Raw genomic sequence first — 26,685 nt, forward strand, 5'->3', positions numbered from 1 at the left:
CAGAGGTTGGTTTAATGTCTCCAATCATAAAATTTCCAAATGTCTTGGTATCATAGTTGTCTGATGACACTTCAGTGAAGAACCTTGAAATGTTTCACTAGATTAAAAGCCATATATATGCACAGTTGGTTACTGCAAGCTACTCGGTTGTCAAAGCAACCCAAATCAGGAAAAATCTTCCTCCCCCAATGGAGGAAACAAAATTGGAATCTTTTCCTCTCCCTTAACAGTATTTTGTAAATATGTGTGCCCTTGTTGCATCAGTGCATGTGATTTTCACCAGTTGGATAGCATACACCCAAGTATTCAGATAATTCTCCAGTTTGTTTGATGCATTATCCAGACATTTTGTTACTAGTACAAGAAAAGATTTCAGTGATTCAAATCACCCATGCAATATTTGGCACTACAGAAAATCATCTTGACATTTGAACCATATTGGGACAGACCTGAAAAGGTGGTGATAAATACTCTGTGATTAAGACTTAAATAAATTGCAAATATGCTACAGAATTGAAAAGATCAAAATATACCAATTTCTGAAGTTGCAAGAACTTCTATCAATTGAAATTTCAAAGCAAATGCTCTTAAAATTTGTACTTCCACAAGAAATGAAAACAACCTTATTTGAAAACTGATAGTGTGGATGCATCTAGCTGTACAGTTAGTGATAGGAAAACAAAATTTGCTCATACGGTGCAAATCTTTAAAAGTGCAGCATTCTCTTTTTAATTTTCTTGTGGATGCTGGAATATTTATTGATGCATTGCAACTGAATGAGCAGGAAAAATGTGCATTAAATCTGTTAATTAAGCACTATATTTGTTCAAGTGCATATTTATTGCTTTTATTACTTCCAGCTTGGCATCCATCGTGGCTAAACTCCATTTACATGATTTTGTTTTAAAGTACACTGAAATATCATGAACACTGCATCTTAAGAATTACATTTATTTGCCCCCACCCCTTCCAAGTGCCATAAGGCATCTTTTGTGCAGTGACTCTCCTTATAAGTGGTTATGTTTAATTTGCAAATGAACAATTAGAAGTAGCAAACATTTTACTTGCCAGAGCCCAAAATCACAATTGTCAATGGTACTGAAAAGCCAACAGTTCCAACCTCAGTTGTGCAAACACAAATGAATAAACAAACAAACCATGCATGAATAACTAGACCCATTACACAGTTAGGATAACATCTCTCAAAAACAGAAGTACAAATACCTGCATTGTCTCAAATGATGTACGTCATGGGAATGCTGGATAGCATACCAATTTAATTTTTTCTTATAATCTTGCAGTTTATATTGTGTTCAAACCTACTAAACAATTTGAAACTCATTCTTGTTTTCATTGAAAGCGTAAAGTATTGATAGGTTATGACCTTCAAAATAGTGCAAGCTTAAATGTTCAAATTTGCAACAGCGAAAAAAGCATCATCATTCTTATCCACATTTTTTTAATATTAATATATCTTCCATTAGAAATTTCAGCACTTCTGAAAACCAGCACACATGGTTGAACTGCACTGGAATAGTAACTTTTTAATATACAACACTTTTAACAGTAATGTCTCCATCTACACAACTGCAATCAGATCCTGTTAAGTTTTCGTTAAAAGCCATGTGCATCATGGTTGTTATTAAGAGGGAGTTTCTTAAGCACTTGCATACTCTGCTTGCAAACAGTGCCAAATACAAGTAACATTCATTACTGGCATAAAGGCTGCCATCTCAAGTCTGAACACAGGCAGGCTAAGCATCCAGACCTGAAATGGTAAAGACAACCTTGGTGTCAGCAATAGGTGATGAGAGTTTAATTTATTTAGGGTTAAACCAACTATGAAAGGAAGAATAACGTGATGCTGAATTTGATTTTTGCTTGGCTTTGTTGCATGACAAAAAAAAGTTTTTTGTGCTTTTGTACAATAAATTGCATCATTATTTTTGAAACTAACACAAAAGTTGAAGACATTTTAAAAAAATCATAGCAATTCATTAAACAATTTTGCACAAGTTGTAAACCATCATCATCAAGCAGTAGTGACCGAGAGCATTAGAGACTGACTGACCTCTTCTAAGGCTTCAACAACATTGTTTTCAGTTAATAATTAAGAAATGTGAATGAATCCATTTTCCTACAATTTTTATTTTCCCTGTAATCAGGCACCTAATCTCCCTACAATACTATTAACACCATAGGTGAAATTAGGAGTCAGCAACTAAGGAAACTTATTGGTGCTATGCCGCTGAATCAACTGGGTGGATTGCAATTTTAATACAGGAGCTGCAGCTAGCCAAGAAATAGCCCAAGTGCTCCCCTTACTACCATCACTTTAAAGTGACACAGTAAAATAACTGGTCCCTCCAGAACTTCTGTGCTTTCTTACTGACTCAACATTCTGTACCCTGTCCCCAGTAATCTACCCACCATTCAGTTCAGAATTCTCTGCCACCAATTTTGCACTGTGGCAACTAAAAGTGTGCGTGAAAGAATGTGTGAGGGAAATGAAGAGAAGACAAACATCAATATTTGATCAGCACTTCTTCGTAATGTATGTTTGTGGAAAAGATCTTTATAATCTAGATGAAAAATATAATCTGGATGAAAAACATTTTCTTAATAGCAATTGAGATCAAACACAGCAAATGATCTCCTGTAGCATGTAACAAGGAGGCACACCTTAGCTCTTTTGTAAATGTAGCTTTTTCACAGATTAATCATTGACCAATTTAATTTCATGACTATATAATATTGTAAGTTCTAAACAAAAAAGGAGGCAAGAATCACTGTTTACTCCATACTGGGGTTGCCATGGGCCCTTGTGGTGATCTATCTACTACAATGAATTCCTCAGGGTTGTCAAAGGCTTGATAGTGGATTAGTAATTCCTGGATAGCACATTCCTCAATCTGAAAATAGAAAAAAAAACACTTATAAAATTGAGATATAATAGTAATTTTTAAATAACTTCCTGGTTAGTTGAAAATCCACTGGCAACAGACTACCATGTCCCCCACACGAACATGATTTAATCATGGGTAATAAACACATCATATACAACCTTAGACAGAAACTACAAGGAGAGAAGATGAATCCAATAGGTTTAGATATTTTCCATCTGAAAAACTTGTTTAAATCAAATGAGATGAACAGCTATCAATAATCTAGGCTCCAGACTTTTGGGATATAATATCTGTAGTACTGGCCACAGAACCAATTGCTTAGTTTTTTCCCTCCTGAAACCTTCAAAAGCATTGCACTCTCAACATACAGAGAACTGGAGAGATGGGCTTTGGATCAGTTGACAGTTTCACTTGTCTTTTTTAACCCCAACTGCAAAGTAGTGTTTGAAGTTGTGCCCTATGCCTTCGACTGTCTAGCTTTGAGCAAATTGTAAAGCAGATTAAAAGAAAGTGCTCAGTGACCAATGCTGTGTAGCTGCAAGCTAATTGTGATTGTACAACTCCATGACCAATTATACACAGCACAAAAACATGTCCTTCAGCCCAACTCATTCAAGCAGACCAAGATGTCCATCTAAGCTAGTTCCATTTGCATGTTTCACCCATACCCCTCTAAATCCTTCCAATGTACCTGTCCAAATATCTTTTAAACACTCTAGTCATAGAGTACTACAGCACAGAAACAGGCCCTTTGGCCCATCTAGTCCATGCAGCCTGGTTTCCTACCTAGTCCAATCTACCTGCACCCATACTTCTCTCATTCATGCACCTATCGAAACTTCTCTTAAATGTTACAATTGAACCCGGATCCACCATTCCTGCTGGCAGCTCGTTACACACTCGCACCACCCTGAGTGAAGTAGATCTCCCTCAGATTCCCCTTAAATATTTCACCTTTCACCCTAAGCCTAAGACCTCTAGTTCTAGTCTCACCCAACTTGAGGGGAAAAAGTCTGCATGCATTCACCCTATCTACACCCCTCAATTTTGTACACTTCTATAAGATCTCCCCTCATTCTCCTGTACTCCAGGGAAGAAAGTGCTAACCTATTCAACCTATCCCTGTAACTCGGGTCCTCAAGTCCTGGCAACATCCTTGTAAATTTTCTCTGCACTCTTTCAAGCTTATTGATATCTTTCCTGTAGGTATGTGATCAGAACTCCACATAATACTCTAAATTTGGCCTCACCGTCCTATACAACTTCAACATAATATCCCAACTCCTGTACTCAATACCCTGATTTATGAAGGTCAATGTGCCAAAAGCTCTCTTTACAACCCTATCTACCTCTGTGATGTCACTTTCAAGGAATTATGGATCTGTATTCCCAGGTCCCTTTGTTCTACCACACACCTCAGAGCCCTCCCATTCACTGTGCAATTCTTACCCTGGTTTGTCCTCCCAAAGTTCATCACCTCACACTTGTCTGCATTAAATTCCATCTGCCATTTTCAGCCCATTTTCCCAGCCGATCCAGATCACTTTGCAAGCTTTGATAGCCTTTTTCAGTGTCCACTACACCCCCAATCTTGGTGTCATCCACAAATTTGCTGATCCAGTTTACCATATTATCATTGAAATCATTAATATAGATGATAAACAACAACAGACCCAGTACCGATCCCTGCGGCACACCACTAGTCACAGGCTTTCAGTCAGAGAGAGAACCATCTACTACTACTCTCTGGCTTCTCCCACTTAGCCAACATTGAATCCAATTGACTACTTCATCCTGAATGCCAAGTGACTTAACCTTCCGGACCAGCCTTCCATGCGAAACTTTGTCATAGGCCTTGCTAAAGTCCATGCAGACAACGTTCACTGCCTTCCCTTCATTAACCTTCCTGGTAACCTCCTTGAAAAACTCTATTAGATCGGTTAGACATAACCTACCACGCACAAAGCCATGTTGACTGTCCCTAATCAGGTCCCATCTATCCAAATACTTATATATCCTGTCCCTCAGAATACCTTCCAATAATTTACACATAACTGACGTCAGGCTCACCTGTCTGTAGTTTCCTGGCTTATTCTTAGAGCCTTTCTTAAACAACAGAACAACATTAGCTATCCTCCAGTCTTCTGGCACCTCACCCGTGGCCAAGGATCCGTTTTAAGAATCTCTGCCAAGGCCTCTGCAATTTCTGCACAAGTCTCCCACAAGGTTGGAGGGAACACCTCATCAGGCCCTGAAGATTTATCCACCCTAATTTGCCTCAAGACAGCAAGCACCTCCTCTTTCATAATCCAGATACGGTCCATGATCTCACTACTCTTTTTCCTCATTTCTGTAGACCCTGTGTCTGTGTACCGAGTAATCAAAGATGCAAAAAATCCATTTAAAATCTCCCCCATCTCTTTCGGCTCCATGCATAGACGACCATCTTCAAGAGGACCGATTTTGTCCCTTGCTACCCTTTTGCTCTTAATATAGCTACAGAAACCCTTTGAATTCTCTTTCACCTTGTCTGCCAGAGCAACCTCATGTCCTCTTTTCTCTCCTGATTTCTCTCTTAAGTGTTCTCTTGCATTTTTTATACTCAAGCACCTCAGTTGATCCTAACTGCCTATACCTGATATGCACCACCTCCTTTTTCTTTATCAGGGCCTAAATATCCTTTGATAACCAAGGTTCCCTAAAGCTGTTAGCCTTGCCTTTTATCCCAACAGGAACATACAGATTCTGTACTCTCGATATTTCACTCGAAGGCCTCCCACTTACCAAGCATCTTTTTCTCAGAAAACAACATCCCAATCCACGCCTGCCAGATCCTTTCTGATGCCATCAAAATTGGCTTCCTTCTATTTTAGAATCTTAACCCTAGAACCAGTCCATCCTTTTCCATAATAATCTTGAAATTAATGTAATTATGATCACTAGATCCAAAGTGTTCCCCTGCACTCACTTCTGTCACCTGCCCTGTCTCATTCCCTAAGAGAAGATCCAGTATCACATTCTCTCTAGTTGGGACCTCTACATATAGATTAAGGAAACTTCCCTGAACACATTTGACAAACTTGATCCCATGCAGTCTTTTTACAGTATGGGAGTCCCAGCCAATATGTGGAAAGTTAAAATAACCTATTATCACAACTTTAGATTTGCTGCAACTATCTGCTCTCTCTACAAATTTGCTTCTCTAAATCCTGCTGACTATTGGGAGGTCTATAATATAATCCCATTAATGTGGTAGTTCCTTTCTTATTCCTCAGTTCCACCCAAATTGCCTTGGTAGTCAAGCTCTCCAGTATGTCCTCGCTGAGCACTGCCGTGACATTTTCCGTGATGAGTAATGCCACCCCTTCTCCCTTTAATACCTCCCTTTCTATCATGTCTAAAACAATGGAACAGTGAATTGCCAGTCCTGCCCCCTCCTGCAAGTTTCACTAATGGCTACAACATCATAATTCAACATATGGATCCACGCTCGAAGTTCAACTTCCTTACCTACAATACTCCTTGCATTGAAATAGACGCAACTCAGAACATTAGTCCCACTATGCTCAATCTTTCGGTTTCCATCTTTGCTTGTAGTCTTAACATCTACTTTCCCCTTTGCCTCTCCATTTGCTCTCCTGCCAATCTGGTTCCCACCCCCCTGCAACTCTAGCTTAAACCCTTCCCCCCCCCAGTAGCACTAGCAAACCTTCCCACAAGGGTATTGCTCCCCATCTAGCTCAGGTGCAAACCGTCCCATTTGTACAGATTCCACCTGCCCTGGAAGACAACCCAATGATCTAAAAATCTGAAGCCCTCCTTCCTGCACCATCTGCTTAGCCACATGCTAAACTGCACTACCTTCCTATTTCTTGCCTCACTAGCACGTGGCACGGGTAGCAATCCTGAGATCACCACCCTGGAGGTCTTGTCTATTAATTTAGCACCTAACTTCCTGAATTCACTTTGCAGGACCTCATCACTTTTCCTGCATATGTCATTGGTACCAATGTGTACCATGACCTCTGACTGCTCACCCTCCCCCTTAAGGATGCTATGGACTCAATTAGAGACTTTGCTGACCCTGACACCTGGGAGGCAACGTACCATCCCAGAGTCTCATTCTTGTTCACAGAACCTCCTGTCTGCTCCCCTAACCAATGAGTCATCTATCACTACTGCTTACCTCTTCTTCCCCCCCCCCCCCCCCACCCCTCTTCCATTCTAAGCCAAAGAGCCAGACTCAGTGCCCGAGACCTGACCGCTGTGGCTTTCCTCTGGTAGGTTATCCCAACAGTATCCAAAACAATATACATTATTATGTAGAGTTTGTATGTTCTCCCTGTGACTTAGGTCTACTCTAGTTGCTCTGGTTTCCTCCCACATCCCAAAGTTCTAAACTGGCCCTAGTGCGTAGTGATAGAATTTGGGGTACTAGAGGAGGATGTGGGGAGAATAAAATGGAATCAGTGTTGAATTAGTGTAGATGGGTGCTTGCTGGTCAATGTGAACTCAGTGGGTCAAAGGCCTGTTTCTGAGCTGTATGACTATAATATTCCCTGTTAATACCCCAAATACACCTTTAATTCATTTTTAAAATTATGTTACATAGTACTATTTTTCCAGTGAACCCATTAAGTTTTAATGGATTCAGGGTACAGGGGCCCTGGTACTTTTCAGAGAACCATCAGCTAGTGAACCAGATGCTAAGCCATCAGGATTTCCAAATATTCTGTTAGGTTTTCAGATTTTTATTGAACTAGGCTACCTTTGACTCTAAATATACACTTTGATAAATACGTCCTGAACAAAATAAGTCCTGATGCAGTTTCGACCCGAGACATCGACAATTCCTTTCCTCTCACAGATGCTGCACGCCCACCGTATTCCTCCAGCAGATTGTTTGTTGCTCCAGATTCCAGCATTTGCAGTCCCTTGCGATTCCAAATGAACAAATCACTAAGAATTGGGCTGGAAACCACCACCCCACACCCCTCCCCATATTAGAGCACTTGCATATTTAATTGCTAGCTTTCTTTTCTTTCATCTGAATTTTTCGTATAGAGTTTTCCATAAAAGCTTTTTGAAATTGTTTACACTCCAACAACAGTTTACCTGTTTCATGTAACATTACCTGAATCAATGCCAGTGGCTTCTCCCTGCTCCTCACAAGTGCAGCCTCTTGCTGACGTTCCTCTTCTACAATAGCCGCGAATGTAATCGGAGTCATTGTTGGTTGACTTTTAGCAACCGTCATTAACCAAGGACTGTTAGAAATGAAGAAATTTCAAGTTAATAGACTTCCTGATTTAGAGACAGTAAGACCCAGTTGCTCTCATCATTGTTAAGAATTGCTGAGTATAAATTACATGCAGTTAGAAAAAGATTACTCATAATATTCTGAACCTTACATTTTTTTAATTGTTAGCAAGAATTATTTTGCTGAATTCATATTGTTGAAGCAAATACAAATACAATTTAAGAGTAAATTACTTCCTGTGTTTGCACTAGTAGCTTTGAATTTTTAAGTGACATAATAGGTCCAATTTACAAAGTGCTCATCATAACATTACATACATATTACAAAGTAAAATTCACAAAGGCAAGGCAAAGATTTATTTGCTTTAACAAAGTGGTTTACAATAAAGGCCTTATAAGGTAGATGATATGTAAATAAGCAATTGCTATGTACAAGCTAAAAAAAATGGGTTTGCAATCCTGGATGCCTACAGAAGTTCACCGATGCGTATGACATAAATTGAGACAAAGATGATTATTGACCTTCATAAGTGATCCACTAAAAATTGGGGAGAATGAAGTCACCATAAATCAGTCTTCAATATGGGTCAAAAATGTTTTTATTCATACTTAGGCACTGCTCTTATATTTAAAATTAACTTTGTAAAGCTTGATTTTATCTTTGGTAGAGACTCATTCATTTTCAGCACCACAAAATTCATTATACTCATTCTCTTGGTCTGACACAAAGTCTCATATCCGTTTCACTTTCACACCATGAAACAAGAAAAAAAATTCATACCTTGGACACATATCATCCAACTAATGACACCACACACGATTACAGAAATTAGCATTAGGGCCATATGCCTATAATGCTAGTTCCACTAACACAGCCTGTAATGGTCTAGAGTTGGTCTAGAACATAGCCAAGTTTACAACACAAGAGGCCACATAACTCATCATGTTTCCAATGGGTATTCACGAGAAAAATCTCAAAGCAATTTTGTTGCCAATTTCCTCAGAACTGTTAACCAAAAGAGTTACCGATATTTTTAAAATTCCCTTCCCAACATTTCAAGATCTCTACCAGCCTAAGTTTTTCCTCTTTTATTCAAAATTTCTCACTACAATACTTCACAAGCAAAAGCACAGGAATATGGGGTTAATAAAGAAAGCAGTGTTGAAGTGAAAAAAAAACCAGCCCGTCTTATTAAATGGCAGAGCAGGGTAAATGGGCCGAGCGGATAACTTCAGCTTCTATTTCTTATACTACAAAAACAAGTAAGTGTGATGATATTTGAAGGAACACAAACAAGAAGTGCTGGAGGAACCCAGCAGGTCAGGGAGCATCTATGGAGAGAAATAAACAGTCATCAGGACTGGAAAGGAAGAGGGCAGAAGCCTGAATAAGATCGGGGAGGGGGAGAAACACAGGCTGGCAGGTGATAGGTGAGTCCAAGTGAGAGGGAGTAGGTTGGGGGGGGGGGGTGGTGAGGAAGGAAAAAGTAGATACAAGAAGCTGAGAAGTGAGGTAGAAGAGGCAAAGGGCTGAAGGAGGAATCCAGTAGGAGAGGGCGGTGGACCATGGAATAAAAGGGAAGGAAGGAGGTGGGGAATAGATAGGCAGGTCATGAAGGTGGGGCAAGGGGAAGGGAGTTTCCCCCACACTCATGACCTGCCCATCTATTCCCCACCTCCTTCCCTTTAGTCCATGGTCCACTGACCTCTCCTACCGGATTCCTCCTTCAGCCTTTTGCCTCTTTCTACCTCACTTCTCAGCTTCTTACATCTCCCCCTTTCCGTACCCACCTACCTACCCCCCTCTCACCTGGACTCACCCATCACCTGCCAGCCTGTGCTCCTCCCCCTCCCCCCACCTTCTTATTCTGGCTTCTGCCCTCTTCCTTTCCAGTCCTTATGAAGGGTCTCGACCCAAAATGTCGACTGTTTATTTCTCTCCATAGACGCTGCCTGACCTGCTGAGTTCTTCCAGCACTGTGTGCGTGTTGCTCCAGATTCCAGCATCTGCAGAATCTCTTGTGTCTCTGATATTTGAAAGGCTGGTATTTGCTTTAGTCTGTTGTACAGCATTAAATAATCCTGGAAATTTTTAGCTGAACCAATATTTTGGCACTGTAAATTAGTCAGGATTGCAAACCTTAGCTGTCAGATTTGTGCTTATGGAGCTATGTTGTTAGCTTCACATTTGTCTGGAAAGAGAAAAGAAAAACTTAAAATTGACAGTAGTGTTTCTCTTGTACTCTCCTTGGAATCAACTGCAGAAGAAAAATGGTAGGAAAGAGTGAAGATGAACCAGTGTTCATACTTCTAACCAGCTAACAAGTGAATGAAATGCAAAATTTTGACCAATTACAGGAACCTAAGCACAAGCATTTATCAAACACTACATTACCTGCACTTCAACTGACTAATTTCAAGTTTAATAGAGTACTGCAGGCATCAGTGCTTGGTCCCCAGCTATTCATAATCTATATCACCAATTTGATTGAGGTGACTGAGTTTGCTGATGATATGAAACCAGGAGGAACTTAAGAGTAGGGAAGAGGGTGCAAATAGACTTCAAGTGAATGTTAGCAAGGTAAGTGAGTGGGCAAGAACATGGAAAATGTGAAAAAGGGTGGTTATCCACTTCAGTGCACAAACCTTAAAAAGAGAATTTTTAAAAAAGCATTAGAGATCAAGTTATGTTGATGTTCAAAAAGACCCAAATGCCATTGTACACAACTCAATAAAGGCCAATATTCAAGTGTGACATCTGAGGGCGTGTTGGCCTTTATTATGATAGGATTTAATTATAGGAGTAAGGATGCCTTACTACAGTTGGACTATTGTGTAGAGCTTTGGTTTCCTTACATAAAGCAAAGAGTATACTTGCCATAGAAGGACTGCAACAAGGATTCACTAGACTAGTTCTGAGTTTCGCCATACGAGGAGAGATTGAGTACACTTATCCTGTAATCTCTAGAGTTTAGAAGAATGAAAGGAAATCTCATTGGAACCAACAATTTTTTTGGTTTACAAAGTTCAACAGGCTCAGAATAAAGGGTAGGAGATGAGGAAAAATTTCTTCATACAGAGGACAGTGAAGCTTTGGAATTCTCCACCCTGGAGGCTCAGTCGCTGAGTTCATTCACAACAGAGATCAATAGATTCTGGAATAGTAAAGGAATCAAGGGCTATGGGAACAGGGCAGGAAAATGGTGTTGCAGTAAAAGATCAATCAAAACCTTGATGTATGGCAGAGCAGGCTCAAAGAGCCAAATGACCTAATCCTGCTCCTATTTCTTCTGTCTGAAAACATACAAGATCCATACTGATAACCAAGAACAAAGGAATTTGCACAAGATCTACTTATTTCAGAGCTCAAGCTACTTTGTAAAAAGACAAGACATAGTTCCTAATATAAAGTACTTCAGTAAAGAATGAGTTGACTGAATAATTCTATGAATATTAACAAATGAACATGAATGTTTAACTGAAATATGATTTAAATTAGTTCTCCCCTTGAAAACTTCACATGCACTTGACTGTACAGCTAAATAAATCAGGTTTTTTTTGATAAGATGTTGCACCATTTGCACAGGGAACAACAGCACTCACAAAATGTGCAAATCCTATAGAGAATAGTGATATAAAGATTGAAGTATTAAAATTGACAAATAAATTTAGCATCAATTGGTCATGTTGTGCTATGGATGATCCAATTTATAGTAGCAGTTGTGCCTAAAAGATCAGTAATATAGTTAGAGCTGAAGCTTTTCTTGTTCTAGAGTGGAGGAAAGTTTGGATTAGAAAATCTGAACATTTGAACTTGTTACGGACTCAGTGAAAGTCCCTTTAAGATAGAGAGTGTGTGTGTATGTGTGTGTGGGGCGTGCTTACATCAATAGAAGATAAAGGACGTAATGACGTTGTTGAAGAAGTCAGAAGAAGAAAGGAGAGAGAGAGAGAGAGAGAGAGAAGGGAGAGAGACACCAGCCTGCTTGTTTTCTCTATCGATGGATGAGAAACAATAACTGTGTTTGCCACTGAAATCCATGTATGGAAGTTGGAAGTAATCCGGTGGAGTTCACTTTGTTGCTGACCTGTAGAAGGAAACAGGTATTTGTGTGTGGACGACCATGATTCGCATGCTTTTCGGGGTGGGGAAGTCACTACCGAGTAAACACTGGAGTGTCGTTTGGGGTTCCATCGTGGAACATTTGGATTTCGTATTTACTCTCCCTATGTTCTCTACATCTACGTCTTATCTTCTGACAACAGTGGTTGTTGAAGAAGCCCTTGCTCATGTTTCACCTTATGGCTTGCGGAACTGAACTTTAAGAACCATTCCGGAACTTGGAGTTTGGGACTTTGTCACACACACACACACACACACACACACGTTTAGTTTTGGGGTTAACGTTCGAGGTTTAACATTTTTGAATTCTAACATACTAACATTTTTACTTTTATTTTACGTATTATCATAAGTAGTAATTAATAAAATAGTTTTTAACACTGAATCATGCTCAGTGTGTTTCTTTTGTTGCTGGTTCGTGACAAACTGGATACTGTTAGTCCGTTATGTGCTGATTTAAATAGAAGCAGAAAATGCAGGTAACACCCAGCAAGTCAGGAAGCATCTATTTTTATCTCAGCTTTCCAACATCTGCAGCATTAAAATATCAATTTAGTAAACTGATTTCAAAGTGAAATACTTTTCTTGAATTATTTACCTGATTGGTTGCTCATATTTGTTGTTATGCTGCTCTTGTTGTTTAGAACTATGTTCCCATGAGCTGGAAGGCAGGGAATCACCCGTTCTCTCTGATGACTTTTCTTCTACCAATAGGTCACGGAATGATTTTGGGGAGGAGAGCCCACTGAATGGAGTAGCCCTAAATGGAAGTATTTTGTAACAGTTAACAATTATATTTTGAAGTAACTAAACAGAACTAAATAAATGAGTATTGTTTCTGAGTTACATCAGAGCTGAGAGCATTGTTTATTTTCACTCCAGTTTTCAAATTTGTTTTTCATAAGGGGTAATCTAGGCCTTTTACCTTTGTTAACTTTCAATAAGAAATTCAAAACAGAAAAAGAAAATTAACGAATCCTAGTTGCATGCAACATGAAGCTGACAAATGAAAAAAAAATCACAAAGAAAACACCAAATATCAGTACTTAATACAACACAAAACAGATCTTGTACCTTAAATATTATTTAAAATCCATTCAATTTAATTTGCCATACTTGATCTTACCAAGCACTTCCCGTCTTTAATGGGGTTAATTGTGCAATCAGATTTGATTTCAAGGGAGGGCTGTCCAGTCTGTTGCTTGTGCTTGGCTCTTTAGCAGCCATTGCAATCATCTTCCTTTGTTTCTGAGAGAGCTTTCCTCCATGGCACAATGATTTATTCCCACTGTGAAAATATTGCATTGTTAAACCTTTCTTGCAGTGTTACATCGTTCTGGCAGACAATTTTGGAGAAAGAATTGCTTTGTATTTCAGTCCTAGAAATGTTATGGCTCTCTTTCTAAATTGGAAGAGTAATAGAGTCATGGAGAGATACAGCAAGAAAATAGATAATTTGGCCCACTGAATCCATGCTGCCCATTAACCACTCACCTACACTAATCTTACATCAATCCCATTTTTTCCCCACCTTTTACATAGACTAGTAGAAATGCTAGTTAAAATCCTCAGAATTCTTAACATATCATTACAACTTGTCTACTTGATTCCTAGGAAATTATTTCCTGAAGACCATAAGACATAGGAGCAGAATTAGATCATTCAGCCCATTGAGTCTGCTCTGCCATTCGACCATGGCTGATTTATTTTTCCTTCTTAACCCCATTCTCCTGCTTTCTCCCCATAACCCTTGACGCCCTCACTAATCAAGAACCTATCAACCTCTGCTTTAAATATACCCAATGACTTGGCCTCCACAGCCGTCTGTGGCAATGAATTCCACAGATTCACTACCCTCTGGCTAAAGAAATTCCTCCTCATTTCTGTTCTAAAGGGACATCCTTCTGAGGCTGTGCTCTCTGGTCCTAGACCTTCCCACTACTCGAAACATCCTCTCCTCATCCACTCTATCCAGGCCTTTCAATATTCGGTAGGTTTCAATGAGATGCCCCGTCATCCTTCTAAATTCCAGCGAGTACAGGCCCAGAGCCATCAAACGCTCCTCATACGTTAACCCTTTCATTCCTGGGATCATTCTCATACACCTCCTCTGGACCCTCTCCAACACCAGCACATCCTTCCTCAGATATGGGCCCCAAAACTGCTCAATACTCCAAATGTGGTCTGACCAACGCCTTATAAAGCCTCAGCATTACATCCTTGCTTTTATATTCTAGTCCTCTCAAAATGAATGCTAACATTGCATTTGCCTTCCTTACTACCAACTCAACCCATATATTTATTAGATATTTATTAATCACATGCACATCGAAACACTGAAATGTGTCTTTTTGCATTACTGAGAATGTGCTGGGGGGGCAGCCCATAAGTGTCGCCACTCTTCCAGCACCAACTTAGCATGCCCACAACTCCTAACCTGTATGTTTTTGGAATGTGGGAAGAAACCGGAACACCTGGAGGCTACCGTCAGGGAATCCTGCACTAGGACTCCCAAGTCCCTTTGCACCTCCAATTTCTGAATTCGCTCTGTTTGGAAAATAGTCTACACCTTTATTCCTTCTACCAAAGTGCATGATCATACACTCCCCTTCACTGTATTCCATCTGCCACTTCCTTGCCCATTCTCCCGACCTGTCCAAGTCCTTCTGCAGACTCCCTTCCTCGACATTGCCTGCCCCTCCACCTATCTTTGTATCATCGGCAAACCTAGCCACAAAGCCATCAATTCCGTCATCCAGATCATTAACATAACATGAAAAGTAGCAGACCCAACACTGACCCCTAGGGAACACCACTAGTCACTGGAAGCCAACCAGAAAAGGCCCCCTTTATTCTCACTCTTTGCCTTCTGCCAGTCAGCCAATCTTTTATCCATTGCTAGTACCTTTCCTGTAATACCACAGGCTCCTATCTTGTTTAGCAGCTTCACGTGCAGCACCTCGTCATAGACCTTCGGAAAATCCAAGTAAACAACATTCACCAAGTAAACAACATCCTTTGTCTATCCTGCCTGTCACTTCCTCAAAAAAAATTCCAAGAGATTTGTCAAGCAAGATCTCCCCTTAAGGAAACCATGCTGAAGCATAACAATAAAATTTTTATCTTCATCATCAGGACTGTACTATACCTAATCCATTATCACTTGCATATCAAGCCTTAGAACATTCATGATAATACTAGTTCCTTTCCATGGAACTTAAATAAGCCAAGTCTAATTCGACATCTTTGCCCAATGCAGACTCAAAAAGGGTTGTGACGAAAATAATGCTCAAATGTACATAAAATATACATATCCACTGTGTGGAAAAGATTCACTTAATAAATGGTGAGAAAACATGCTTATAAAAAAAGTATGGGATGATAAGAAATTATTACTGAGGGCTATGGCTTATTGATGCTAACAAGGAGCAAAATCCCAGTCTCAGAATGAAAATTTTAAAGATTTGTCTGAAGAAGGATCTTCAACAAAAAGAAAGCAAATTAGAATAATGTTCTACAATGTGTAAAAAAGCAGAATGGAGAATAATAGTGAAGATCTTTGTTCAGATTATGTCGTTTGAAGACCTTAAAAGCTTTATTCTCACCTTGCATTGGTCTTTGGCGCATTGACACATTTTTGCATATTTTCTTCCATTTCCATTATTGCTCGTAGGCCTACAGTGGGAGGGCTTGCAGGACTAATAAAAAAAATTAATTTTAGGATGTCAAGGAGAATTTAGTGAGTCACATTTAAACTGCTCTAATAACAGAAGGATTAATAAAATTAAACATTAGAACTATAAAATAGTCTCATGTATTGAAGCTAAGAAATACTGGAAATGCCTTTCTGCAAGTAGGAGATGGGTCAGGATGATAGGAAAGAAAGATCAAAAGCAGGATCACAATGATGGCAAGGAATCACTCAAAAGAGCTGAAGGAAAAAGCAAGAAACTCAAGGAAGGGCAAAGAGGGCACAGTAGAAAGGTGCAGCAGGAAGAGCAAGGAAGGTAAGATGGATTTGCGAGCTGGTACAATCACAGCGGCCACTTTTTGCACAACTTGCTCCCCCAACATCAGTTAGACTCAACATTAGGTGAGACATAATGAATGGCCAATATAATTCTGCGTAACCTCTCAAACTGAATTTCAAACCAGATTTCTATTTATAGCATAGTAGGCCATTCCTCTAACTTCTCTGGATGTCTTGCAGATACAACTGTGAATCCATTGTATTGTTAAATCAAATAATTGAACCGTAATTTTTTCAGCCTTAAGGTGAATACTGAAATTACAAGTTCATTTAATACAATCATCATTTATTAACGTTCTGCATTTCAAGCAAGCTCACTTTCTGCCCCTTTAACATCCTCCTTATAATTTACCCCTTTGTCTAACTTTTTGGACATCCTTTTTAATATTTGCTTAGTTGACTCGGTAACCATTTCTATCATGATCATCCCTCTGCAGTACTTTGGGAAATGTTTTTAAACAGAGAAAATATAATAATTACTAGATCATTTTCTTCAGCTATTCCCTCTACAATATCAATGAACTAGAAACAATTTGGACAGAATTTAGCCCTGCAGTACTCCAAGAGTTATTCCTGCAACTCTAGCCATTGTTCATCCTCAAATTTAATTACTCCATCTTCAGCGGTTGTGCTATTAGCTGTCAAAATCCTAAAGCTTTGGAATTCCCTCCACAAATCTCCCTACTTCCTTACTTCTTTTTCTCCTTTTTGAAGGTCCTTAAAGCTTACCTTTCAGACCAAGCTCTTGGCCATCTGCCCTTATAAACTCACTGACTTGGTTTCAGATTTTCTTTCACAACGTCAGCACAGAAATAGGCTCTTCAGCCCAAGTCATCCATGCCGACCAAGATGTCTATCCAAGCTAGTCCCATTTTCTTGTGTTTGGTCCATATTCTTCTAAATCTTTTTTATCCACATAACTGTCCAGATGCCTTTTAAACATTGTAATTGTACCCACCTCTACAGCTTCCTCTAAAGTAGCTCATTCCATGTACCCATCACTGTCTGAAAAAATTTCCCCTCAGGTCCCTTTTAAATCTTTCCCCTCTCACCTTAAATCCATGTCCTAAACTCCCCACCCGAGGAAAAAAGACTATGGCCATCCAACTCAGCTACGCCACTCATTATATTATATACCTCTAGAAAGTCACTCCTCAACCTCCTATGCTTCAGGGGAAAAAGTGCCAGCCTCTCCTTATAATTCAAGCCCTTCAATCCCAGTAACATCCTTGTGAATCTTTTCTGGAGCCTTTCCAGCTTAAAAACATCCAATAGCTGAGCAACCAGAACTGTGCATAATACTCCAAAGGTGGTCTTACCAACAATGTGTACAATTGCAACCTGACGTCCCAACTCCTGTACTGAATTCCCTGATCGATGAAGACAAGCATGCCAAACACCCTCTTCACCACCTTGTCTACCTGAGTCGCTACATTCAGGGAACTATGTACCTGTACCCCTAGACTTCTGTGTTTTACAACTCTCTCCAGGGCCCTACTATTTACTGTGCAAGTCTTACCCTGGCTTAACAAAAATGCAGCACCTTGCACTTGTCCAAATTCCATCTGCCATTCCTTGGTGCACTTCCCGAGTTCATCTAGTATATGTTGTAATCTTGATAACCTTCTTCACTATCCAATGCTCCTGCAAAGTTCTTGCAATGTTAAAGATATTGCAAAATTGCAAATTTTTGCTGTAGACTATACTAAATCACTACAAAGGGACCAAATGTAGAAATGACATGATATGCAGGCAAAACATATCATAAAATCCATTCACTGGACATTTTCTTTTATATATATCTGAAGTGGTGAAAAGGTGCAGAGGTTTGTGAAAAGATATGGGGGATTTGTTCAAGAAAGGTGTTTTAAACACATTTTCTTGCATTTGAGGACACCAAAAAGAGTGGGAATTCTAGAAAGCTGCAAGTAATTCACCAGATGTTCTTTTAAAAACAGTACATTCATACTAAGCATAATATTAATATAAAGGTTTTAGATTTTCTGAATTAGAAATTGTGTACTTCACCTCAGAGAACCGGTCGTCCACCCTGTAGCACTATTACAGCTGGATCCAAGAGAGAATTTTGGGTTCGACTCCTTCTTAGAAGGCAATATTTTCTCACTCATTTTTGCCTCTTCAGTTGGACTTTTTCTTTCTGAAATACGGATTCTTTCTTCAACCTAAAACGTGAAAAATCATCTATGAAAATACTGATCATTGACTGCTGGTTATAAAGGATTAAGGCAATTATGTGACAAAGGACAGACAGTAATAGATTACAATGCAGTAAATCCAATTGACAGGTTTGGACAGTGGCAAAGTGAATGGCAAAGTGAAAGAGCAGAACCTCAGCAATTCATCATCTAAAATTATTATATTTTTTGCAACTGGCATTACTGAAAGATTTGGGTATCCTGATTGACAAGATTGTGAATTAATTGTTCTGCTGCCCCTTTAAAATATTGGTATTATCAGCAAAGTAGGAAAGATAAAACTGGATTACTCTCATTTAGAGTACATTCACTACCGCTCAATAAATACAATGCATCTACCTTAACCTTGACAGTAACTCTACCCCATTTACTCCTCTGGATATCATGTTCATGGAACTGCTAACAGCCTCTTCCAAATTCTTTTATAGGTCAAAAATGGTACTGAATGCAACCAAGTCAAACTAGGATGGCAACTAAAGGTTACTAAAATTTAATTATTGTATAGGTCAGCTCCAGATACTAGACAGCTATTCTTTGTAGACTTGAATGGGCCAGATCTTCCTAATGAGTAGGCAGCTGGTCCATTGCAAACCACAGATTAGTACCAGTACATACATCGGTATATTCCAGAGTTTCACAGCTGCACACTGCAACAGTGATGTATGGAACGTGTTCAAGGTGAGATGGGATACATCCAATCTCCATCTCTGTCCCCGGAATCACCATCAAGTTCAATGGCATTCCACTGCAGCCCAAGCACTGGGGCCTGATACACTGCAGAGTCCTCACCTTTATGCCAGCTATAGCGGGGACATTTAGCATGGCCCTACTTATTTGAATGTTACTGCCAATCTTCATTTTTAAAAAAGTGAAAGTGTTTTGTTGATTTTAATTAATATTAATTAGTTTATATTAGTTAAGTGATTTGAAGTAAATTCAGTATTAAGTTTTTAACTAGCAGAAAAATATCTTCTATTTATTTTCAACTGTTTCTAAATTTCTTCATTCAAAGGGTAGTGAATCTTTGGAATCCTCATACGTCTACCAGAGACTGGAACTGCAGCTTCATAGCTCCAGCAGTTTGAGATCAATCCTGCCCTCCAGTGTTATCTGTGCAGAGTTTGCATGTTCTCCCTGTGACCTTGTAGATTTTTGACAGGTGCTCCAGTGTCGTCTTATGTCCCAAAGGTGTGCAGGTTGATATATTGATTGGCTACTGAATTGCTCGTAGTGCGCAGGTGAGTGATAGGAGCTGGGGAGAGTTGATGGGAACATGGAGGGAATAAAGTGGGATCAGTATAGGATTAGTGTAAATAGGTGTTTGATGGCCAGTATAGACTTAGTGGGCTGAAGGGCCTGTTTCTATGCTGCATGATTCTAAATGTTTCTGATCATATGAGAAATAGTGAAAAGGCACAAGTTGTCAGAAAGCCATCAGAGCACTCTAAGGGTGGGGCCTCAGTCTGAAGTACCCAAGGTCGAGTCACTACTTGTAGTACTCTGATTTATATAACAACTGCATGGAGGCCTTGGGAGTTGCACAACTGCATAAGACCATTGTGGTTACAGGGCATAGCATGGGGGATGATCACCAGCCACAAAAGGGCTCAACACAAATCCCACTCCTCACCCACTAAAACTATACTTGGAAATTTTAATTTGGATATATTCCAAAAATTGTGTTTGGTTTGTGTCTGCTATCATCTTGGTTTTATAGTTAAAAGTGGAGTAATCCACATGTGAAGGAAGCTATTCTATGCTAGAGAGAAAGCAAATTTATTCAATACAATTCTATTATGTACATACTTCATGCCCCATAGCCATTTTAATTAATTTGTGTAAATGACAGGTACAGGATTTCACATTAGTGATTTTTTTAAAATCACGATTCATGCTAGGTTGGCCTCTCCAAATGCACTTCACTTCCCCTTTATTCAATAACTGCTTTATAAAGCCTTTCAAAACAGTGATGAGAACCAGGCACCAAAGTAATGAGGAGCCATGACAAACCACAAAGGATAGGGTGTAATAAGAAATTAGGGAACTAACAAAGAATTGCCAAAGCCCTCCAAAACTGTGAAGTGTCACTAGGCTTTCCTCGGGTTTTGTTTCACTGTAACCATCACAAATCAACAACAAACTGTATTTAAAGGCAGACCTCTGACTTCTCCTGGCAGAATCCAGCTGCAAAGTCAGGTGAAGCTAATTCTCTGGGGCTGGCTACTCCGCCAGCATAGCTGCCTTCAGAATCAGACATCAACAGTTCTTGCAGGGATTCCACTGAATTGGTTTTAGCAGGTCTTAAAAAATCTGCAGAAATAAAAGGCGGATCTTACAGCAATAGTAATAACAACTTTTGTACAGTAAAATATTCTCAATGTGTATGTCATATCTTAGGTGTTTTCACAGCCCATAAAATGGTGGCACACTTTTAGTAAGTAACTGTAACCACGTTAATTACAGAATTATTGAAAGATGGCTTTTACCTGCCATTTAAGAACTAAAAGTCTACATAAGACCAGCTAAATAAAAACCTTATTTTCCTCCAAAGCAACCATAACAAAACTAGTGGATCAAATTGATAACTTGCTCTTTGTTTGCATCAGAACAGCCACTTATGCTCGCCATTCTTCTTCCCACTTTTTCCTTTCAATTGTGTAATCCGGCCTGATCAACACATCCCCGTGGGCTAGACTACATAACATCACAACATTAACAACACATTAAACAAAGGAGCTTAACTGTCCTTTCAACGGCTGTCTATCATTTCACCCCCATTACTAACAGTCCCTTTGTTCCATCTTTGCCCTCATTCACTTTCTCTGTTACTCAGATTAACTGGTTTTAAACTCCTATATCCCAGGAAAAAGACAGTAACCATTCACTTTATCTATGCTCCTTGTGATTTTATAAACCTCAGTAAGGTTACCCCTCATCCTCCTATGCTCCATGGAAAAAAGCCCCAAACTATCCAGCCTCTCCTTATAATTCAAGCCCTCCATTCCTGGTAGCATCCTTGGGAATCTTTTCTGCACCCTTTCCAATTTAACAACATCCTTCCTATTGCTAGGCCACCAGAACTGCATATAATACTGCAAGTGCAGTCTCACCAACAACTTGTACAGTTGTAACATGACATCCCAGCCCTTGTACTCAATGCCCTGACCAATGAAGGCAAGTGTGTCAAATGCCTTCTTCACTGCCCTGTGTGTTGCCACTTTCCAGGAACCATGTACTTGTACCCACTAGTTCTCATTGTACAACACAGTCCAAGGCCCTGCCATTTACTGTGCAAGTCCTACGCTGGTTTAGATTATCAAAATGCAACACTTTGCTCTTGTCAGAGTTAAATTCTGTCTGACATTCCTTGGCCCACTTTCCCAGTTGATCTAGATCCTGATGCAACTTTAAATAACCTTCACTATCTGCTATAGCACCAATTTCGGTATCATTCAAAAAGTTACTAACGATGCCAACTACATTCTCATCCAAATCATTAATATAGATGGGGAACAAGAATGGACCCAGGATCAACCCTTGCAGCACACCACTGGTCAAAGCCTCAAATCCGAAAAACAACCTTTTACTACCTCCCTCTGACTCCTATCAAGCCAATTTTGTATCCAATTGGCTAGCGCATGGATCCCATGTGATCTCACCATCTGGACCAGCCTACTAAGTACGATCTTGTCAAAGTGCTTACTAAGGTCCACATAGACAATCTCTATGGCCAATCCTCAATCCACTTGGTCACCTCTTCAAACAATCTCAAATTTGTGAGACAATTTCCATGCAAAACGCCATGCTGCCCATCCCTAATCAGTCCTTGCCTTTCCAAGTACAGATAGACCCTGTCAGAATCCCCTCCAGTAACTTGCCCACCACTGAGGTTCGCTCCAGTTAGGCTCACCGGCCTGTAGCTCCTTGGCTTGTCCTTTCAGCCCTTCGTAAATGAAGGACAACATAAGTCACCCTCCAGTCTTCCGATACCTTCATGCAGAATGTCTACATACTTTCACAACCCTGGCTTGAAAATCTCAATGTTTCTTTCTTCTGTTGAGATTTCCTGATATTTTTCAAACCTTGCTGCCTGCGTTCACTAATCTTCAGAAGCACAAGCTTTTGCTAGTTCTTTTGTGAACTACTTTAGTTTTTTCTACAGGTTTTACTTCACAGGTGTTTTTAGCTACTCATTCATCTGTAAACTGCATGTCACTTGTGCAAACTTGACAGCTCCAACAATGTCTTCCTATTTCCCTCCTAAAACAGACTACCTCACTGCTGCCTTCTGAGATTCCATCCAATTATCTTAATCAGTTTCTTATTCTTTCAACCTTAAACCAGGACTCAACACCTTAGCGAGTGCTGTAGTGTGGAACCACCATTAGAGGCCCATGCCACATGTCCTATAGTTCTTTTCCCTCACATGGGGCTAAGTATTTACAGAATCCTAAAGGTATCCTGAGACTCGTAGACTTTTAAAAGTTAAAGGCATCAAGTGAAATGCAGCAAAGACAGAATACTCAGTTTAAGCATCATGTCAGTAACAATCACAATGTCAGATAATGTATGCAACAGTAGAAAGTAACCACTTTCACTGAATAGTCACTTCGATAGGCCACTAAGGATTACTACATTACAAACTTACATAAATTGAGTACTTGTGCAACCTATTTCTAACCGTCCAGCATGCAGGATCCGCAAGCTGCATTATATGGCACCGAGGCCGAAAACCCGAAACATTGCACAACCTCATGAAATCTTGTCCCAACAGATGTTTCTGCCAAAAGACTAAACACACCAAATGAACAAACCTTGCATTTATGGCATCATTGCCCATAGTACAATTTCAGGAAGTAACATTTCTCGTTTTCATAAAAGATTGATTGGGGGGTGGGGGTAGTGGATATGAGAAGCATCAGGAAATCAAATGATTGGATGAAATTACTCAGTAATTGCACAAATCCATAACATCTGAGAGCAGTTAAGCAACCCAATTCTTTATTAATAGAAAATACTGATACCAAATTGGTAAGCAGCAGGAACTTAGTAGTAATATTGCTAAAAAAAATTTGTAAAGTTGTAATGTTTTTAATGTACAGAAAATTTCAGGTAATCAGGTCTTTTGCAATATATTTTTTAAAAATGAATAAAATGTTTATTCCCGTCAAAGTAGCCTTAAAGATCTTGGAAGTCCGTGGAATTATTATTTTAAGCAAAGTCTGTCCATCCATTAGGAACCCTGCAATTAATGTGAAGTACTTGGCTGCAGTTTTAATGATTAAAATGGATTTAGTTAACAGTTCTGCAAACATATGGCATCCTCCTAACTGGCTGCAGTCCACAGCACCTTCAATAGTCACTTTAGCTTTGCACATTATTTTCCGAAAGATCTTTCGATCTAAGATGCCCATGCTCATTCTGCATTGTGGCCTGACCTACATTCTATGCTTTCTTCAGAGGTATGAATCAACTAAAATTGTTACCACTCTCTTTTGCTCAGTTATCCGTGCCCCTCCCAAAGAGTAGTCTGTTTCCCCAAGTTCCTTCTAAATTACTAATGCGCTTGCTCGTTCTAGCTGATTTTTAGTTTTGTTCAAAAGTATTCTGGACTTACTATGGAATAAAAAAAATCAAGATAGACTTTGTGTGAAGTGATCTTTGGTCCAAGAGGGGGTTTGGCTCCCAGAAGTTTTGCAACTATCAATAACTATATTTAACTCTTGATCTCAGACAGGTCTTCCACTACACTTCCATTAGCTTGAAAGGACAATACTCGGACCAACAGTACTATCAGTCCTTTACCCCAACCCTTTGCTACCCCATTCAAAACACTACTTCAGATTTTCATAGAAATGTACAGCACAGAAACAGACCCTTTTGGCCCACCTCGCCCATGCTGTGTTGACTATCTATGTTAATCCCATTTGCCCTCATTAGGCCCATATCCTTCTACTCCTTCTCTATCTAATTACCTGTCCAAACACTTTTAGAGATTGTAATAGCATCAGCCTCCACCACCTCCTGTGGCAGTTTGTTCCAAATATTCACCATCTTCCGAGTGAAAAACTTGCACCTTAGATCTTCTTTAACTTTCTTCCGTTTCACTTCAAACCTGTCCCCTCTAGTTCTAGACTCCGTGCCCAGGAAAAAAAGATTCTGACCATCTATCCTCTTCAATTTTATAAACGTCTAGGAGGTCACCTCTTAGCCTCCTATGTTTCAGTGAAAATAAACCCAGACTATCCAATCTCTCCTTATAACTGCAGCTCTCCATCCCAAGCAACATTCTGGTGAATCTTTTCTGAGCCCTCTATTACTACCACATCCTTCCTATATTGTAGCAACCAGAACCGTACACAATACTGAATTCCGTCTAACCAATGTTTTGTACAGCTGCAACTTGACATCCCAACTCTTACAGTCAATGCCTCAACCTATGAAGGCAGGCATAACAAATGCCTTTTTCACTACCTGTGTCACCACTTTCAAGGAGCTATGGACTTGCACCCCAAAGTTTCTCTGGATATCAATGCTCCTAAGGTCCCTGCCATTTACTCTACACATACTACCAGAATTTGGACTTCCCTCACTTGTCTGGGTTAAATTCCATCTGCCTTCGCTCTGCCCAATTTTCCACCTTATTTATGTCCCATTGTATCCTTAGGCGACCATTTTTACTATCTATGACTCCACCACTTTTCACCTTAGCTGCAAACATACTGACCAAACCATCTATATTCTCATCCAAGTCATTTTGACACATTACAAACAAAGGTCTCATCACCTATCTCTGTGGCACACCACTTGTTACAGACTTCCATTCAGAAAAATACCCATCCAAAACTACTCTTTCCTACAAAGACTCCTTCCTGTGGCTTGCTCACCTGTTGAAGTTGGGCTCTGAATGAGATCAGATAAATGATATCCTCCCGAACTGTCAGATCGTCGTCTCGGTTTCTTCTTTGCCTTTGCTTTTGCCTTTTTGAGAAGTCTTTCTCTGAAGAAAAAGAGATTTAATTTGCCTGTTTAAATCACATGTCGATTTTACACAAAACGTGACAGAATTTAGGTTTTTCTACACTTTCTCATCTAAATACTTAAAGGCAAAGTACCTAATTTTCGGAACTTGCAGAAGTAAATTATTCATCACAGTGCCAATTTATGTTTTTGACATGGGGGCTAATTAACTGATTTAGTCGAAACAAAATTGAATAATCCAATCTCTCACTAGGCAATGATAACTGTTATCCTCAAGTAAAAGGAGCAAATCACAATTACGCACATTTAATAATAAGGCACATTGCTAAATTTAGATAAACTTTTAAAGCTGCCTCACTAAGCTGGAAACATCATAAAAAAAGGAAGATAAGTTTTTTTAAAAAGGGGAGGAATCTATTAGAACATAGAACAGTACAGCACAGGAACAGGCCCTTTGGCCCATGATGTTGTGCCGAACTAATTCAACGGCTAACTAAACTAATTCCTTCTGCCTACACAATATCCATATCCCTCCATTCTCTGCATATTCATGTACCTTTCTAAGAGCCTCTTATATGCCTCTATCATATTTGCCTCCACTACCACCGCTGGCAGTGCATTCCAGGCACCCACCATTCTCTGTAAACAAAAACACTTGCCCCGCACATCTCCTTTGAACTTAACCACAAATGTATGCTCTCTAATATTAGACATTTCAACCCTGGAACAAGACACCAGCTGTCAACACCATCTATGCCTCTCAGCTTATAAACTTCTCTCAGGTCCCCTCACAGCCTCCACCACTCCAGTGAAAACAACCCAAATTTGTCCAACCTCTCCTTGTAGCACATGCCCTCTAATGCAGGCAGCATCCTTGTAAACCTCTTCTGCACCCTCTCCTAAGCCTCCACATCCTTCCTATAATGGGGAGTTTTCTGCAGTACAGTATTCTGCAGAATTCATTAAACCAAATTCTGAGAGGTCAGCCAATTAATTTTGGAGAAACCCTGTTTAATCCCTCTTCACCATATGTAGGAAACTTACGAAATGCACCATCTCAAAAATTATCTTCAACGACTGCCCTTTACCTTCATTGATTAAGGAACCGGAAATTTTTCATAGTTTGGTAGCACTAAATATCCATTACAGTTTTAATCTTCTATTGAACTC

General features: G+C 39.6%; 1 protein-coding gene across 1 annotated transcript in view; it reads right to left on the minus strand.

Moving 5' to 3' along the window:
* Nucleotides 1–1,242: 1,242 nt before the first annotated feature.
* Nucleotides 1,243–26,685, minus strand: part of ibtk (inhibitor of Bruton agammaglobulinemia tyrosine kinase) — a 109,209-nt gene continuing 83,766 nt past the window's right edge. Inside the window, exons 21-28 of the mRNA XM_052025105.1 lie at nucleotides 25,422–25,534; nucleotides 20,693–20,844; nucleotides 18,347–18,501; nucleotides 15,894–15,986; nucleotides 13,415–13,576; nucleotides 12,887–13,048; nucleotides 8,041–8,173; nucleotides 1,243–2,912 (exon numbers count right to left, since the gene is read on the minus strand). Of these exons, the coding sequence (XP_051881065.1) occupies nucleotides 2,787–2,912; nucleotides 8,041–8,173; nucleotides 12,887–13,048; nucleotides 13,415–13,576; nucleotides 15,894–15,986; nucleotides 18,347–18,501; nucleotides 20,693–20,844; nucleotides 25,422–25,534 (1,096 nt within the window). The 3' untranslated portion in view covers nucleotides 1,243–2,786. The remainder of the gene's footprint in view (nucleotides 2,913–8,040; nucleotides 8,174–12,886; nucleotides 13,049–13,414; nucleotides 13,577–15,893; nucleotides 15,987–18,346; nucleotides 18,502–20,692; nucleotides 20,845–25,421; nucleotides 25,535–26,685) is intronic.

The sequence above is a fragment of the Pristis pectinata genome, chromosome 10 (assembly GCF_009764475.1).
Source record: "Pristis pectinata isolate sPriPec2 chromosome 10, sPriPec2.1.pri, whole genome shotgun sequence".
Taxonomy (NCBI): Eukaryota; Metazoa; Chordata; class Chondrichthyes; order Rhinopristiformes; family Pristidae; genus Pristis; species Pristis pectinata.